At 32.5% G+C, this 17,769-nt stretch overlaps 3 protein-coding genes across 6 annotated transcripts; 1 reads left to right on the plus strand and 2 right to left on the minus strand.

The window, feature by feature from the left end:
* Positions 1-2,561: 2,561 nt before the first annotated feature.
* Positions 2,562-7,288, minus strand: LOC114186846 (uncharacterized protein At3g52155, chloroplastic). Of its 2 annotated transcripts, XR_003605159.1 has the most exons (6): positions 6,947-7,288; positions 6,208-6,307; positions 5,924-6,103; positions 5,231-5,348; positions 2,828-3,027; positions 2,562-2,728 (listed from the first exon to the last, which is right to left on the minus strand). XR_003605159.1 is itself a non-coding variant. In XM_028074890.1 (5 exons), exons 1-5 carry the CDS (start codon positions 7,182-7,184, stop codon positions 2,965-2,967), a joined length of 699 nt encoding a protein of 232 aa, XP_027930691.1. In that variant the 5' UTR covers positions 7,185-7,288; the 3' UTR covers positions 2,562-2,964. The 2 variants fall into 2 exon arrangements, 1 of the variants encoding a protein (XP_027930691.1); XM_028074890.1 differs by having other exon boundaries at positions 2,562-3,027.
* A 1,091-nt stretch (positions 7,289-8,379) lies between these two features.
* LOC114188691 (uncharacterized WD repeat-containing protein C2A9.03-like) lies at positions 8,380-12,670 on the plus strand. Its single transcript, XM_028077288.1, has 10 exons — positions 8,380-8,615; positions 9,263-9,442; positions 9,652-9,819; positions 9,909-9,995; positions 10,248-10,382; positions 10,471-10,581; positions 10,898-10,989; positions 11,108-11,213; positions 11,790-11,876; positions 12,004-12,670. Exons 2-10 carry the CDS (start codon positions 9,299-9,301, stop codon positions 12,412-12,414), a joined length of 1,341 nt encoding a protein of 446 aa, XP_027933089.1. The 5' UTR covers positions 8,380-8,615; positions 9,263-9,298; the 3' UTR covers positions 12,415-12,670.
* Positions 12,671-13,846: 1,176 nt separating this feature from the next.
* Positions 13,847-16,147, minus strand: LOC114187655. Of its 3 annotated transcripts, none has more exons than XM_028075962.1 (3): positions 16,043-16,147; positions 15,307-15,339; positions 13,847-15,189 (listed from the first exon to the last, which is right to left on the minus strand). In XM_028075962.1, exon 3 carries the CDS (start codon positions 15,167-15,169, stop codon positions 14,111-14,113), a length of 1,059 nt encoding a protein of 352 aa, XP_027931763.1. In that variant the 5' UTR covers positions 15,170-15,189; positions 15,307-15,339; positions 16,043-16,147; the 3' UTR covers positions 13,847-14,110. The 3 variants fall into 3 exon arrangements, with proteins under 3 accessions (XP_027931763.1, XP_027931761.1, XP_027931762.1); XM_028075960.1 differs by having other exon boundaries at positions 15,307-15,429; XM_028075961.1 differs by having other exon boundaries at positions 13,847-15,225; positions 15,307-15,429.
* Positions 16,148-17,769: the final 1,622 nt, after the last annotated feature.

Genomic DNA, 17,769 nt, shown 5'->3' on the forward strand with positions numbered 1-17,769 from the left:
TAGTATTACTCTTTTAAGTATCTAGAAAGGTTCATAGGAGAAGACGTGGTTAAATAACCAATCAATTAATATTATATTTAGTTTAAGTTAAATAAAGACTAAACAAACAAATACTGATAAATTAAAATTTAAATATACACATTTTTATATTCTTTTAAAGAAGTTGGTCTATATCTTACAACTTGCAAATTAAAACAGCTTAACTTTCAATTAAATTGGTTATTCAATGCCATTTAATACTTAATATGAGTATATATATATATATATATATATATATATATATATATATAAGAATTAAAATATACAATTTGGAGACGAAGATCTTTATTCTATCTATTTCTTTTAAATGTGTATTCATACATTTTCTTACAGTTAGTTAAACAGTTTTTTCTACTATCTTAAACTGTTACTTCTATGTTAATCCATTACCTTCTGATTTTTATTCTTTTATCTATTTTAAATTAATATTTATTTTCTCTTTAAGAAAATTGTGTATAGTATAGTGTTACAATTTAAATTGGTTACTGTGAATAATAAATACAATATATTAAATTTTTTATTCACTACAAATATCAATTAGAATATAATGTACATATTGAAAATTTTTGATTATACATTTTAATTATGTAAAAATATAAAGTTACCATTTACATAATATATAGGCTTTAAATATTTTTAAAAGGTTAAAAGTTGCACACTTTTCTGAGTTCCACATTGTAACAACAATCTTAATTGTTTTATTTCTCATTACAAATCTAATGATGATACTGCCTTTGTCCATTGGTTTTGTCATTTTGAACATTTATTTGTCTCAAATTATCTGTTATTTAAGAAAATATAAATATAAATTAAAATTTCAATAATATGTTCGAAAATAATAAACGCTTGTATTTGTACAATGTAATATTTGTACAATGTAATAATAGTTAAAATGTTTGCATTAAAGAAAAATAAAATGTAGTAATTAAAAACAAACACTTAGTATCGTTTTGTTTGATGCGGAAGAACTAAAAATAGAAGGTCTATAACAAAAACAATATGGAAAACGAATATTATTGATTATTGGAACTTTAGGGAAAGTGATTTGGCTGTCTGATTCTTTCTATGCAATCTCTTTCATGGGAAGGCAGTGAAAGGTAAGATCCAAATTTTGTAACTTATCATATGTGGTAGATGAAATTTCGATCAGATTATTATATTTATGTTTTATAAGGAAATGCTTTTATAGATTTCACTTTCTTTCAAAAATTTTAAAAAATATTTTAATAAAATTTATTATTTTATCTTTTAAAAGAATAATAAAGATCATAATGTCCCAATCCTCTTTATATATATATATATATATATATATATATATATATATTATAATTTTAGGTTATTGTTTTATTATTACATTCTTTATCACTATTTAACGTTGGACAATAATATTTTGACTCTCACAATTTAAATTCCATTTTGTATTCCTTGACGTGATTTAATATTCGACATTGATTCTTTCAAAGCAAAAAATAGTGGTACATTAATCAATGCTTTACATTAAGCCAGATAAGGGAGTACAAGATGATAGTCAAATTATGGGAATCAAAATATGATTTTTCTTTAAAATATTACATTTGTTAATTATTGAATTGTTTTTTATATTTGAATAAAATATTTTCTTATTCTAAAATGACAGTGATTTTGAATTATAATAAGAGTGAATTTTAACACAGATATTGTGTGAAATTTAATGCATATTTAAAAGTTTAAAATATATAAATTTATAATAATTGCAAATATATGATTACCTAATATTGAGATTTGATTCAACAATTTATAATTTTAGCTAGTTTGAGAAACATTTTTAGATTTTAGTTAGTTTTTCAGGTATTTAGTTATCTTTTTGACTAATTTTACCAAAAACAGTCTATGTATTGAGTTCCGGCTCTATTCTTTTTCTAGTCATGTTTCGGTCTCTTTGTTTATTTTAAGAATAATTTGATCAATTTTAAGCTTTTCAAGAAAATACAAACTGGCAAAGCCAAATGTGGAAGATATGGGTGAGAAGTGATGCAAAGATGGCATTGTTATCCAATTAAGCTCTTTTCAGTCGAATTATTCAGTAGAATTTTTTTATGGTATCGTTTGGTTTTTCCTTTTCTCAAAGAGGGTCCTCTTGGAATTTTCATCTGTTTGAAGCATAAACCAATGTCATAATCATACACTAGTAACTTGTTACTTAGTTGATGCAGATTGTTGAGGAAGCCTCTGAGCAAAATGACTACTGGGGAATCTTAATGAACATATTTGACACATTGAACAAGGTAATTACTGTTTGGTTTTGAACTTTGATTAATCATTCCTTTAGTGGGTGGGAATCTTATCTATGTGGATGAATATGACTCAGCTAGTAATTTTGTTCAAGGAATGATACATAGCAGAGTGTATTTACAGAAGTTGTTAATTTATAAAAATTGAGGTTGCTGATAAATCATTATTAACCAATAGCATTTTGGTATTTCAAAATAGATTTTCAGTCTTTATTATCAAAATGTAAGAGAAGAACTAAAAAGGGAGAAAAGTAACAAGTAATGCTTTTTCTTTTCTCAGCATATGATTTACAGAAGCATTATTATTTTTTTCTTTGGAAACCTGTAGTTGTGTATGAATCAACAACCACTGAGCAGCATAAGTTCACTTCAATGAACAAATGACCCATACCAAGCAGCATATATGAACCATTGAGATCCTGCACATTATCCTCAGCCATGTATCATCTTGAATCACCATGTAAACAATTTACAGATGCTAAATTAAACAGATCTAACTGAAGCTTTTGGCATCATACCCTCCAGTATATACTTTCATCAGCACTGTAGTCTTTACCTAGCTGAGGAATTTTAGGTTTGCTTGAATAAGTATTGACGCTTCCAACCTCTTGCAAATCTATTTGTAAGTTTACCCAGCAAAGAAAATCACAAGAAGCTAGCTACTTGGCTTTACTATGCCTTGAAGCTTCCATCCACCAAATCCTGCGGTGGCAAATGCCTGTAAGATACCAAGTTAGATACACATCTGTTTGTCACTGCAAAACTGAATACTTTTATCTTTTGGGAGCAAATAAAATTGAATGAATGTCTTGCAATGCTGCAAGATATGCAAGTAATTAAGGTTCCCTCCCCCTTCCTCTTTTTATGCCTGTGAAGATAAACTAAAAGGTCAAAACACACCTATCAAAGTATTTTCTAATCCATTCCGTAGCTCTTTCTGGGTGGGGGAAGGGTTACAATAATGTTACAAAAGTTTCAAACTTATACCTCCTGCCACTACCCTGGCATTAAAAACTAAAGCTTTGTGGATAACCATGAACAAGGCAAATCCAAGTATACCAAGCGTTTAGAGTCTGAAGTTATTGACACTTTCTAACAGACTTCAAAATTTAAGGCACTTTCTATACACTTCCAATGAACAGCAACATTGCATCCAGGTAAAAGCAACTTGTGACTGTCAAGGAATAACTCTACTAAGGAAAAAGAAGAATGTCCCACTTAAAGCATCCACCCGTCCCAATTAACCATTTTTAAGGCACAGTAACCACCGTTGGACATTTTAATAACTTCAAGCATTATCAACCATTTGTAAGGTATATTAACCATTAGTGCCAGAAGTATAAATTAATAATTGTATACAATCGCATTCTTTAACACTTAACCACTTGTAAGACAAAGTTAACTACCATTACATATTCCAATAAGTTCAAAAAAATATTAACCATTTGTGTGGCATATTTAACCATTAGTACCACAAGTAAAGATTGGTAATTTTATATATATATATATATATATATATATATATATGTATATATATATTCAATTACTCTTAACCACTTCTGAAGCAAAGTTAATCACCATTAAATATTTCAATAGTTTCATGGCACTAAACCACTGAGACATATTTACCCGTTACTGTCATAAATATTGGTCAATAATTATATACAATCGCATTATTTTACTCTTAAACCACATGTGAAACAAAGTTAAGTGGCAGATAGACACTGGGAAGAGAATTCCCCAAAAGCTTATGTAGTTAGGTGAAGATCATGAAAAGTTTTACTACATCTACAATATACACAAAATCTAATCCAAAGAAGCATAAATAGGGTGTCATTTCTTCATTTAATGGGAAACCACAATTTCTGCTCCATGGAATTTGGGGTACGTCCACTTTAAAGATTATGGGTCCTAGTAATGACTCATTACCCATTGTTGAGAAATTATGCACATGCCCTATAATCTGATTTGTAAGAAATATGATAGATGCAGGATAATAACACCCAATTAATAACGGAGTTCACCTACATGGAAAAGGGAAAAAATAAAAATAGTGTTTACAAACACTCAACAATTACACCCAAAAAAGAAATGAATAGTTTCTCTTACTAAATTTTTTCTCTCATTAAAATCTTTCCCGGTTTTGGAATGGAAATTAGTTATAGCAGCGAGGCATTTCACTTTATTCAATTTTAGGGTTTTATAACCACATCCAACAATATCCCACTTGAAGACTAATTTCAATTTGTCTTCCATCTTGATCAATGCAACAACCTTCTCTAATTTGTTAGTCTAACAGTCAGCTAAGCTGGAGCACAACTTTAGTTTGTCAGTGGTTACTATCTTTGTCATCATGTCTGTTGGGTTCTTACTTCCTCGGATCTTTCTCAATGTTAACAACTCATCATCAAACAATTCTCCTTTACCAAAGTACATACACCTCAATGCGGTGCCTCATGGTAGATACTTCAAAATCCACTTAACTGCTTCCCAATGAGATTGACTTAGATTTCACATAAACCTACTTAAAACTCTCACTGCATGGCCAATATTTGGCCACATACAAACAATTGTGTTCATTAAACTTCCAATGGCTGAAACATACAGAATATTAGCCATGCATGTACACAATCGCTTTAATTACTTGTTGTACAGAAAATGGTTTAACCTTAAATTTATAACCTCATTGATTTGAAACTCCAATAAATAGAAGTTAATCAGAGCAATTAATAGTTTGCAAAAGACAAGTCCATAAAACATTTGTGTGATCCCCAGTGAATATTTAGTATAATAACTTATCTTCATAGAAGTATAAAAAAGGGTAAACAATGAAAGACAGCACCTAATATTTAATGGGAGACAGTAAAGTCTTGAAAGGAAATATACTAATTGCAATGTCATGCAAGGTAATGAAATCAAACCTCGTCCCAAGATTTTCCAGCAGTCTCAAGCAGTGCAGCATTGCATGTTTTTAATTCCACAGAGGCCCCGGAAAACATTGATGCTGCTTCTTCCCACCCCCTATTATGTCCCATGCACCTGCATACCACTCAATGATCAAATATCCATCAAAACTTATCAATCTTAGTTTGTAAGTATCAAGCTCTGATTCTTAAAAAGAAAATTGAAAGATATTATCCAACAATAAATAAAGGCCCTAAGAGAATAATTGAAAATGAACTGTATTGTTTAGTTCAAGGTTTTAAGGTAGGTACATGATTGAGATAATGACCACCTGCACACAATTACCAGCCAGATTCAACCAACAGATGAGTCATGTGCATCTCAATCCTCATTGTGGAAGAAGTCCAAAAACACTACTCAAATAGTTCAACGCAATTAATTATGGTTTTGAAAAGGGAAAATGTGAAATGTGACTACTGACTTTCTGTATTTGAAATCCACGTGTGATTTATAAAGTATAGCAAATTTAATCTACAATATCGCATCAAAGAAACTTTTGATGATAACTACAATGTTTCTATCCATAGGATGTGCTAGTGAAAAAAATCAGACATTTCTAATGTAGCCACATTCATCAATCTCCACCTTCAAATGCCAAGACAAAAAAATTTAGAAACCATCCAAAAAGTCTAGAATTTGTAGATGCTCACATGACAGTAAGTATCTCATCCTTTGAATATCTACAAATAACCTTTTGAAGGTGCTCTGCAGTTTGCCCATCCATAGCTGCAATTGAATAGAAACTAGAAACAAAATGAACCTCAGCCTCCACCAGCTCCTGCACTTGCTCTTGCATTATCTTAAGTGTCTCCTTAGTCCGCGCTGCATCACTGCAACACGACGATCGATCAATACACAACTCAGAAAGCAGATTCATCCCAACGAGCCTCAATTCAAATGCCACAACACAAGCAAGAGCCTCAAAATTGCTAACCTAGACAATATAAGTTCAGGAATCCAACCCAACTCTTGGAGCTTGCGGGAAACTCTCACAGCATCCTCTTTCCCAGACTTGCTCAGAGGCCGGTCATGGTCTGGAAATAAAAAAACATGTTTTTCATTTATCTTCCTTTCAAATTCTTCAGATAAAGGTTTAAATATCCCTTTCCCCCGGCAAATATAGCACAGTTTGCTTTAAGTCCTTTATGTCTTTTGTTTAATCCGTATTAAAACCTTTAATTTTTTCCTTCTGTCACAAAATCGCTTACGTAACTCCACCAGGTTTTGTGGCAATCCCACCTTACAAGAATATCGATGTGACACTGAAAACATTAGATGGAATTTGAAACAGAAAGTCAAAGCAAGAACCAAAAACATAAAAAGAATCAAGGATCATAACCCAAAAAACAAAAACACGTACTAAAAGCAAAAATTGGAACATTTGCATGGACCCAAAACAGTATGTAGGCCAAATTTCTTTAAAAAAAAGTGCTCCAAGAATCTGGGAGCATACACGTCCCAAAACACAAACATTATTCACACGAGTAAGGTAAATAAGTTCGAGAGTTTGACCACGGAATTGCACTAAGCAGAAACCCACCAGTTGTTCTACTTGGAAGCAGTAACACTTTTTCTCCATTTCCATTCCAATTTGTTAGAAGGCTATGTTCTCACTCAGTAATTGCGCAAAGATTGAGAGTTTAAGAGTGAAAGTTGGGAAGGAGATTGGTTACCGCGGAGCGAGCGGTTTGCCCAGGAACTCTTAGCATGGCGGAGGAGAATGAGGCGGCGTGAGACGGAGACGGAGTCGGATAAGGGTTCTGCGAGCTGGGTATCCTGCTTCTGAATGAGCAGAGAGGATTTGGCGCGTAATTGATTAGGGTTCCCAATTTTGCTCCGGCGACCGGAAAGGTTAGGTGCGACGGCGGTGCTGCAGATTACAGAATGCATCTCACACAAACCCACATTCATGCTCTCTTTCTCTGATGAAATGCTCACACTTTCAGGATTGTAGCCTTTCCTCTTTCCTTTATTTTCTCAATTTCACATTGTATAATTTTACCCTCATACCAAAATGAACCACTTTCACGTTTTGCAGAGATAGATAGTGTTTTAATTTATTTAATATTTTTACTTTTTATACAATAAAGGTGCATTATTCTATATATATTTTTTAAATATATCTGTTAAGAATTATGTTTACATTTTATGAAAATAACTTAAAAATACCCATTTGGGAATATTGTGAAGCCAATAGAAAAAAGAAATGATATTTTTATAGTTTTGTTCAAATGAATTTATCTGTCTTATTTAATAGGAATGACCCAATTGTAAAGGAGGTTGCTCAATTCTTGGATTCCTACATGTGTTAATTAGATGAGTGTAAGTGACACAACTCCCAAATGTTACATTAGGTTTTTTCATGAAAATTCTAGATCCATGTCATAGGTTTAAACAACTTACTATATTTCCTATCTAAGTACATGAAAAAAATTATTTTAACCAAATGGTTGGTTAAGCATAATAACACCACTACACCAAAATATTTTATTTGTTATTAATTTGAAAAAGTATTTTTATACTATATAGATTTAATATAAAACTCTACCTTTGATTAACATGCAATTTAATTACTACCTTATTAATACTTCTTTTGAGAAATTTTCCGAACACTATTGACTTTTTTTGAAATCTTTTAAGACATGCTTTGAAATTTATAAACACGTATAGTAACCTTTTAAACTAAAGAAACATATATGGTATCAAAATAATATTAATAACTTAAATATTTATAGTCTAACATAATGAAAATAGGATTTCAAGATTAGCATTTGGAATCCTAACCATACTATGTGAGAATGCTCAAAAATATTTTTCGATGTTTGACAGAGAAAAATCTAGGACTTTCTAGAATTTTGGGCAGTGAAAGTTTACATTATGCATTGTTTATTGCTTTTTATCCTATATAGATGTAATTAGACGACTCACTTTTGTTTTCGCAATTCTTGATTCTTAATTATATAATTTTTTTATCACTATTTATAATTATTAGATAAAATTAAATATTAAAATTGAAACCTAACTAAAAATTGAGAAGAGTGTGAAATCCTGGGTGACTCGGTTGTGATGTCCATATTGATATGGGAGACAGTAGCATTATTTTATTTTAAAAATAAATATATAAGAAAAAAAGAAAGAAAATCTTACAGAGTAACCTGTATCTGATTTTATCAATCACAGACTCAAAGGTGCAGTTATTATAATCTATATATTTTGCAAAAGCTGCTCCATTTGTATGCCCAGATCCGATTCGGGTCCTTATCACTAAGATCCAACAAATTCACAACTACAAGGACCTGATTTTTCCTCCGATTTACGAACCCAGAAAATTAGATTGAAAAGGTTCGATTTTTTTTAACCTTTCAAGCCCCTTTTTTCATTAATCCTGTTATGAATTGCAATTGCTTCACCCCTTTTAATTTTAATAATTCAATTATCTTTTTTCTCTGTTAAATTTTGTTTTTGCTTTTGCATATATTTGCTGCTAGTTCGTCTTCGGTTTGATACGTTTAATTTGTTGTTTTGGGTTTTCGTATATTGTTTTCTAGGACCATGTGAAACCATTGCTTTAATTTCTGAATCTAGTAAAAAAAGATTTTTTTTTTCATGTTATGTATGTAGATGTGTTTATTTTCCTCTTGGGGTAATTGAAATTTGCCCAAATTAATGTTATGTTGCTCCTTAAGCTTTGCCTGCTTTCACTTGGCTTGTCAGTTTAGGTTTGGAATCTAAATGAGACGAGATGGGATTTTTTAAGAAAAATATAGTATTTGGTTTTAGGGTTTGTTTAAAGTTCTTGTTGCTGCTTAATATTTTGTAAGTGGCGTTCTTGACTTTTGTAAAATTGAACCAATAGTATCTGTAGTGCCTACTATACGACAAAGAATTTGGTGTTTGGATTTTGTATTTTAAGCTTAGTATCTGTGCGGTGCCTAGGTCATAGAGTTTGATGTTTTTCAACTCATCTTAGTACCTTGTCTCAATGCTAGATATCGGTTGTCAAAATCCGAACGGCATCAGGAAACATGTCTCAATACCATGGTGATGAAATGGACTATGCGGCAGATGATAATGAAATGGCAGAGGTAGAAGATGATATGTATTTTCGCGGCAGAGCATTTGGTGAATCAGATTCAGATGACGATGACGACTACGAATATGACCCTTTGGTTTGTTTCGACTCATAAGCAAAACCTTGTTTGCTCATTCTACTTGTGAAACCCTATTCAATGTTATATGTTTGTGCACACATATTTCTCTGTATTATTGCATATGTATTTGCTGCCTTCTGGTTTTATTGGACAACTTAGTACAATGTGGTCGTTGACATAATATTTTCATTTTCTTGCACGTCTCTCTTTTTGGTTCTTTGATGCAGGAGGACCGAATAACAGATACCACTGCTGCAGAAGCTAGGAGGGGGAAGGATATCCAAGGTATACCTTGGGATAGGTTGACCATTAGTCGTGAGAAATATAGACAAACCAGACTAGAGCAATACAAGAATTATGAAAATATACCACAATCTGGGGAAATGTCAGAGAAGGTAAATATGTTAGTTTGGAGGTGTCTGAGTAGTTATTTTTCATTTTGAAAATATTGTTTGACCCTGTGCCTTTTTCTCCTCATCTATAGGAATGCAAAGCAACAGATAAAGGGGGAAATTATTATGATTTCTGGCAAAACACTAGATCTGTGAAGTCAACAATACTTCATTTCCAAGTATGTTGATTTTGTAATTCTTTACTTCCATTCATGTGAGGATTTAATGAGATTTGTGTTGTCTACACTCCATGTTACATCTTGTTTTTCGTGGAATGAATTGTACCTCGCTGTACACCTTTTTGTGATAACCGACACTGTGTTTTGCTACATGGGATATATGTTCTGTTTTTCTATTTTCTTGCGGAACTTCATATTAAGCAGTTGTTGGCAATGATATTGTGTGAAACCTCTAATTTTTTTCATTTGCAGTTGAGGAATTTGGTTTGGTCAACATCAAAACATGACGTATATCTTGTTTCAAATTACTCAATTGTTCACTGGTCTTCATTAAGTTCTAAGAGGTCTGAAGTCTTGAATGTATCAGGGCATGTGGCTCCCTGTGAGGTAATAATTTTTCGTGGTTATTTTATTCTTTTGAAAACTTCGCTTGGAAACAAAGCATCTGAGATTCAAATGTGTGTTTTGCTAATAGAAACATCCTGGAAGCCTCTTGGAAGGCTTTACTCAGACACAAATTAGTACACTGGCAGTACGGAATAATTTGTTGATTGCTGGAGGATTTCAAGGAGAACTTATTTGCAAGGTATTTTTTATTTTTTACTTGTGGATGATTAGTATTTTAATGCAAATAATTATTCACCAGATGCATTAAACACTCTACTCTTCTATGTCTGTATGTGATGCTACCCCAGAAAATATCATTCAGAAAGTTTCTTTTTAATTTTTTGGCTTCTGTTGCACAACTTATTATACAGTATAGATATTGACCTTGCTTTTTTGTAATAGAGTGGATTTTATTTTTTTATATGATTAATTGAAACTGCTTGATAAAATGGGAATAATATGAAGTCATCCTCAATTTTTTTTAATTTGTTTCCCTTGATCTCAATGTCCTGCAGTACTTAGACCGGCCTGGAGTTAGTTTTTGTACTCGAACTACATATGAGGACAATGCAATCACAAATGCTGTGGAGATTTATGACCATCCGAGGTCTTTCTTCTCTGCTTTCTTGATATTTTTGGGGTCTTAAATTGTTAATATGATGTTAGTAATAACTGTACTCAGCCCTCAAATAGGGTTTTTTACTAACAATTGATTAATCTATCAGCGGAGCTGTTCATTTCATGGCTTCAAACAATGACTCTGGAGTTAGAGACTTTGATATGGAGAGGTTTCAGCTTTCAAAGCATTTCTCCTTTCCTTGGCCAGTAAACGTAAGTACTTCCACTTGATTTTCCATGTTTTAAATTATAGATATGAATGACATTGTTATTATTGTTATTCGATACAATTGACCAATGCTTGATTACAATTGGATATGGAACATATGCCTAACTTGATACATTTTTCCTTTTTCTCTACCTTTTTATGGCATTTTAAAGTTCTGCTCTAGCTTTTTAACTGTAGCATTATACCTGTTGGACTTTGTCAAACTGTTTAGTAATTGTAAGCTACCTTTAACATTTTTTCCCCTAAAAAGCAGCTCTGATAATTTTATTTGTATAATACAAATATCCTCTGATTGTTCCTTGAAATCTAGTTTCTGTGAAGAATTTGTAGAAATTCAGTTTTCGAAACCTTGTTTTGGCCTGAATTTGTACAGCTTGCTTGCAAAATAAATTTATTCTGTGTGAACTCGAATGTTGAATGCACTTTTCTGGTCAATTGGGGCTGAAGTGGGTTCTGTATGTCTTAAACTTGGTGTTAAAACTTAAGATTTAGTGTTGGAAAATATGATTTAGTGTCTAGTGGTAAATGGTAATAAGAATTTGTTTTCTTTCGGTCTGCAGCATACTTCATTAAGCCCTGATGGGAAACTACTTGCAATTGTTGGAGACAACCCAGAAGCACTACTGGTGGATTCTCAAACAGGAAAGGTTGGCATGTTCTGTTTGTCTATGTTATAGGTTCCCGTTCTATATTTCTCAAAGAACTCTCTTAAATATATATATGCAAGTGTGAAAAGTTGTGAATATCTAATTTTGATTTCGGTTGATTTTGTAGACTATCACACCTTTGCATGGACACTTGGATTTCTCATTTGCATCTGCATGGCATCCTAATGGGCAAATATTTGCTACCGGGAACCAAGACAAAACATGTCGTGTTTGGGATGTTCGGAACTTGTCAAAATCTGTTGCTGTTCTAAAGGGCAACCTTGGAGCTATTCGTTCCATACGTTTCACATCTGATGGGCAGTTCATGGCGATGGCAGAGCCGGCGGACTTCGTGCACGTTTACGATGCAAAGCATGGGTTTGAAAAGGAGCAGGAGATTGATTTTTTTGGGGAGATCTCTGGTGTATCCTTTAGCCCTGACACAGAATCACTTTTCATCGGTGTTTGGGACCGCACCTATGGAAGCCTTCTACAGCTGAATCGACGCAGAAATTACATGTATCTGGACTGCTTGTAAATTTGTAACCTTACACCTTGTAAGTACCTACAGTCTCTATGTTGTGTTGTGTAGTGTTTAGGAATTTGAGTTTGGTGGTACCATCTTAGGCAAAGAAGAAAAACTGGTGGATTGCCTCATCATACATTGTAGAAGAGCATGGATTGAGGATGTTACAGTTGTTTGATGTACACCTTCATGCTAAATAACATTGACTTGGAATGTCTGTTTTTCAATCTTGGGATGGTAATAAATTGGAGGAAGTTTGTACAGAGGATCTCTATACACATAATATTTTACAGCATTTGGTTGGTCACATCTATGCAAGTACAGATTCACTCATTTTCCATGGTTGGATGTTGGTGAGAATGAGTGAATGTAGCTTGCAACTATATTGAAGAATGCAACAAAGAGAGAGAGTGTATGATGAAACCAAGTGGTGTTCATCTGGGCTTTACCCTGTGTGGATTAATTTGGGATATATAAGCGGGCAAAGTAATATGAAGGCAACATTGGAGGCTTCATCTATATAAGTTTTTTAGCATGCTCTAGGTAGTTTTCAGCCTCTTTTTAAAGCTCTTTTCTCTTTAAAAGGAGTTTTATTGTTGTTATGATTATCATAAAAATGGTAAAAGCATGGAGTTTTTAGAAAAATTAGTGAGAAGAATTTTTAGTTACTTTTTTAAGCGCATACTCTGTATTTTTATTATTTTGTTGTATTTTGATGTTTATGTTGCTCTTTGGGAGTTTTTTATATCGGTACGTTCTTTGCATTTTTTCTTGAACATATTACGATGATTGATTATTACGATGATTGATTGTTATATCGGTCTCAAAAATTACTTATTACGATGATTGATTTGTTAAAAAATCTTATTTTTTTAAACTTTAAAAATAGTATTAAATAACGTTATGCAATAAGTTAAATATTGTGATTTGTAATCCATGTAAAAATTCATTTGATTAATGTGAGTGTGTGCGCGCGTTTTTATTTATTTCTAGTAAATTGAAATAATTGCAGGTAAATCAAAATAATTTTACTAGTGTTTTTTAAATGTTTATTGGACAAGGTACTACTTTTAAACGAGGATAACGTTTACGTAAAAGAAATACTGTAAAAAAAATACCTGCCAAAAAAAAAAAAAAAACCTACGTGATCGAATATGAAGATTTATAATTTTAGTTCATGTAATTTTCTTTTATGATTTTCAAACTTCTTATCCTTTATGTTTTTATTCAAAATATGTTGGTAGCTTCATCCGTTGTCTCGTAAATATTTTTTTAACATACTGTGTGAGGTGTGGCAATGCTGATGGCGTCACCATACGTATTTTTTAGTCATAAGAAAAAGAAATTTGAATATCACAAAAAGAAACAGAGATAAAAAAAATGACATTGACTAAAGATAGACATGGTTATATTATTTATAAGACTTTGGACATTTCAAATTAAAAAGAAACACTACAAATTAGTTGGTAATGAATTTTTCTTATAACTGTGATATGATACACAAAGGTGGTGAAGGCATTGGATGCAGCATATGTGAAATGAGGTACATTTTTACATTCACTGCTATGTAAATTGCACCTCTTCCCAAATACTCTCGAATGAAAAAATGTGAACTGAAAATTCACATGCACACAGATATTGAAGATGTGAACAATGTCTGCTATTTATCCTTTATAAACAAAATTCACCTGAAGTATCAGTATAACTTTTATGCATGGTGTTCTTTCTTGGTGCTGCTTGTTTCACTTTCTTCATCCACATCCTCAACAATTTGTTTCAGAATATTCTCTTCCTCTGCTTCAAGTTTCTGCATGCACTGTTCAAAAGCAGACACCAACTCTGGACTAAATATAGAATCTTCACTGGACTCATTTTCATTACCAATGTCCATTACAGAATAGCTACCAAATTTTGGGGTGACATAGGATCCAGGAGAGTATATTCCCCCTTTGGGAAGCCATTCTCTAAGACTAGCAATGGCTGGATATTCAACACTGGAAGGGATTTTAAGTGATTCTAGCCTCTTTGCCACAGCTTTTCTCTTATTTCCCTTCTCAATGATGCTACTTCTATGAATTGGAGTTGGAGCTACTGTGCTGCTTTCTGATGCTGCACTCAAGTTGTTGATCTCCTTCACTATTTTTCTTTCTTTCAATGAATGATTTTTGATCAAGCATGGTACTTGCATCCTCTTGATTTCACAATCCTTTTCCTCATTATGCTGAGTTGTATTAGTTCCTGAACAAGAATCTTCTTCATCATTGAACTCACTTTGTTCATCTGTATGACATTTGCTAGACCATATTTTATCAACTATATCATCGTATTCCTCCACTGTGTGAAAACTCCTACTACGTGCAGAACCCTTAGAACTCGAGTCATATTTATCATCAAAACCAGATGAATGCACAATATGCTCTGGAAACTGGTGCCAACTTTTGGACCTGTTCTTTTTTTCTCTCTCAATTTTCTTCCTTTCTCCTTCTACTAGTCTTGCTGATACAGGCTTCAACTTCTTGATAGTTTCAGAACTGGCAGGCTCAATGGCAAGTTTTGAGGATGTGTTAGAACCAAGATTCCCAGAGTGCAGTTTGTTGGATACTGTGTTAGCTGCACATACAAGAGCTAGGTATTGATCACTGCCACTAGAGGAGATGATTAGATCTTCCAACAGTGGAATACCATTACTTGTTCTCTGTGATCTCTTCTTTCTCTCTTCATGCAAACTAATTGATCTTGCTATCACTTTTGAAGAAAAACACCCCATGGTTTAAAGATAAGGCACACCTAACAAGAAAAAAGAGGAGACAGAAGCAACAAAGACTAGTATGGAATATGAGTTGTCTTAATGGCATTTATTTAGACTAGTATGTAAGTTTAGAGGATTACATGGGAAATGCTTACCAGTATAGTTGGTGCCTAACCTCAAGTTTGCACCTGCAAAATATCACAGAAGTGTTGAATCAACTGATACTCTAAGGTTGAATCCCTTTAGCCCCTTCTGATAACACAAGCAATGGTAAGAACCTGAAACAAGAAACTTTTTAAGATGAAATTGAAATCCAGCATGGCAGCACTTTTAGACATGAAAACTTTTCACTTTTCAGCTATGAAAAGCAAAATCCAGCAATACACTAGGGCACATCTTTATTACCAGATATTTTATTATCTAATTTGATTAGGTTTATAATGAACAGACCCTAAAGCCTAAAATCTAAATACTGGCCTCTGACCACAGAGTGTTCCATTTTGTTGGAACCATGTTGTGGCAGGTTATGCTAAGAGCGAACAAGTGGAGCCAGCCTTCAATTTTGTTAACTTGAGATCTGGGAACTGTTTGAGAATCGGTGGTAATAAGAGCAAGGTGCAGAATCAATCATGATCATTCTTTATTTAAGGGCTAGAAAGTGCTATGATAGCATCTACAATGTCTTTGCCATGTATGCATAAATTTATGTTCACTGCACAATGCTCAATGTTAGATGCATTTTCTATCCGGATTTTGCGCAAAAGATGATTCTCTCCATATACAAATACCAAACACAGATTAACAATATGCACAGCTTTTCTGCCAACATCACTGACCATAATCATTAACAAAAACAAATAATGTCCTAATGTGTCGTATGTAACAACTTACTTGTTTGGATGCACAAGTTGTTCATCTGCAATTCTTCTTCTGATTCTGCATTCTGCATTCCCTTTGGATTGATTGGTTTCATTCAAGGTTTGGACTTTGGAGAGGGTCAGCATGAGAGGCTGCAACAGACATATATCATTTGACAATCAAATATGGATGGACCCCACCAGTGATTTGAAATTTTTTAGGTTTGAATTTTGGTCCTAAAACTTTAATTAAATAATGGTACCATAGTCTTTGTGCAGTGCCATGCAGTGTGGCCAACGCAATGTGTTGTGCTGCTACCCTATCAAATGCATGTTACCATCAATGGAGAAAAATGAATTTGGACAGCAGAAAATGGGTCCCTTGTAGACCCTCAAGGCCAAAGTAAACTAATTCATGTTCATACATCATTTGCTAATTCCTAATTAATTTAACTTGTCACTGTCTCATGCTACAGTTACTATGCCCCATGAAAGCAATTTTAATGACACTATTACTGAAAAAAAATAGTTTAATTACTTTTTTTATCTTTGTTTTTATCCAAAAATATCAAATTAATTTTTTTTGTTTAAATTTTAATTTGGATCTATTTTTAAAAATTGATGCAATTTAATTATTTTCGTTAAATTTTTTTGAGTGATTTTTTTTATCAAAATTGGTCTATGATTATGTTAATTAAACCAATAAAAATTCTCAGTTTTCAGGTTGGAAAATGTTGTTATATCACACAATCTCATTTAAAGGTTTTAGACTGAGAATGGTGTCAATATCTTATGTGGTTGGGCTCAGGTTTCATTGGTGTTGTATCTCCTAGTGAAACTCCTTTAATAAACCTAATAAGTGGTATCAAAGCCAAGGTCACGAGTTCGATTCTTGGTGGATAATTGTTAAGGGGAGATTGTTACGGGTTGCACAATTGTTCTGTGGTAGAGGCCAGGTGGGTCAAGTTGAGATTTCTAGTAGGCCAATTTTTGAAGGAAAAATGGTTACAAGTGACATCATTTGTCCCGTGGCAGAGACCAAGTGGACTAGGTCACAATTGAATGAATCGTTTAAGTAAAAAGAATTGCGTCCTGATTAACAGCTATAGCCTTTGGTCAAGTGATAAGCATTTCTTATATCGAAAGTCTTCCTGATAAGGATTATAGGTAAGCGTGTCTCATTAAAAATGATAGGAGACGGTACAGAAAAATAAGAAAAAAAGTACTTAAAAATACTTCGGCCTTAATGAAGAATGAATTTGGATTTTTTCAATCTGATTTTATGCACGCCTCCATAATCCTATTTTTAATTCTACCTTTCTTAAAACAGAATCGATAGTGAAAAATGTTTTGAACCAATCAGTTTAATAAAAAATTGACCATAAGTAAAGTAACTGAGATAATAAGAAATATTATAATTATAGATCAATCAGTTTTTCAATAGATTTTCAATAGAGTATTTAGCGCTATGGTTAATAATTACGTGTTTTATTTTTATGCATAACTTATCTATTATTAACTATTTGGATTTAGTAAGTTGATAGTAGAAATAAGAGAAATTGACCTGCCTTATTTTGATTCAGTTTCCATGAGAAATTGCCAAATCTGCTCACCTTTTCAATATAAAAATTTAATTAATCAAATAATAGATAATAAATAAATTTAATTAATCAAATAATAGATAATAAATGGATTGGTTCGAAAATAAATGAATTACATTTATAAAGATTTAACTAATAGTAGATAATAAATTGATTGGTT

Source organism: Vigna unguiculata, chromosome 6, assembly GCF_004118075.2.
Source record: "Vigna unguiculata cultivar IT97K-499-35 chromosome 6, ASM411807v1, whole genome shotgun sequence".
NCBI lineage: Eukaryota > Viridiplantae > Streptophyta > Magnoliopsida > Fabales > Fabaceae > Vigna > Vigna unguiculata.

What these genes read in the sequence shown, in the direction of transcription:
- LOC114187655 (XM_028075962.1), bottom strand. Translation starts at nt 15,169, where the DNA reads ATGGGGTGTTTTTCTTCAAAAGTGATAGCAAGATCAATTAGTTTGCAT.
- LOC114186846 (XM_028074890.1), bottom strand. Translation starts at nt 7,184, where the DNA reads ATGAATGTGGGTTTGTGTGAGATGCATTCTGTAATCTGCAGCACCGCC. An exon ending in CCTGAACTTATATTGTCTAG is followed by an intron (nt 6,104 to 6,207) that starts GTTAGCAATTTT and finishes GTCGTGTTGCAG; the next exon opens with TGATGCAGCGCGGACTAAGG. An exon ending in CTGGAAAATCTTGGGACGAG is followed by an intron (nt 3,028 to 5,230) that starts GTTTGATTTCAT and finishes GGTATCTTACAG; the next exon opens with GCATTTGCCACCGCAGGATT.
- LOC114188691 (XM_028077288.1), top strand. Translation starts at nt 9,299, where the DNA reads ATGTCTCAATACCATGGTGATGAAATGGACTATGCGGCAGATGATAAT. An exon ending in GGCATGTGGCTCCCTGTGAG is followed by an intron (nt 10,383 to 10,470) that starts GTAATAATTTTT and finishes TTTTGCTAATAG; the next exon opens with AAACATCCTGGAAGCCTCTT. An exon ending in AAGGAGAACTTATTTGCAAG is followed by an intron (nt 10,582 to 10,897) that starts GTATTTTTTATT and finishes AATGTCCTGCAG; the next exon opens with TACTTAGACCGGCCTGGAGT.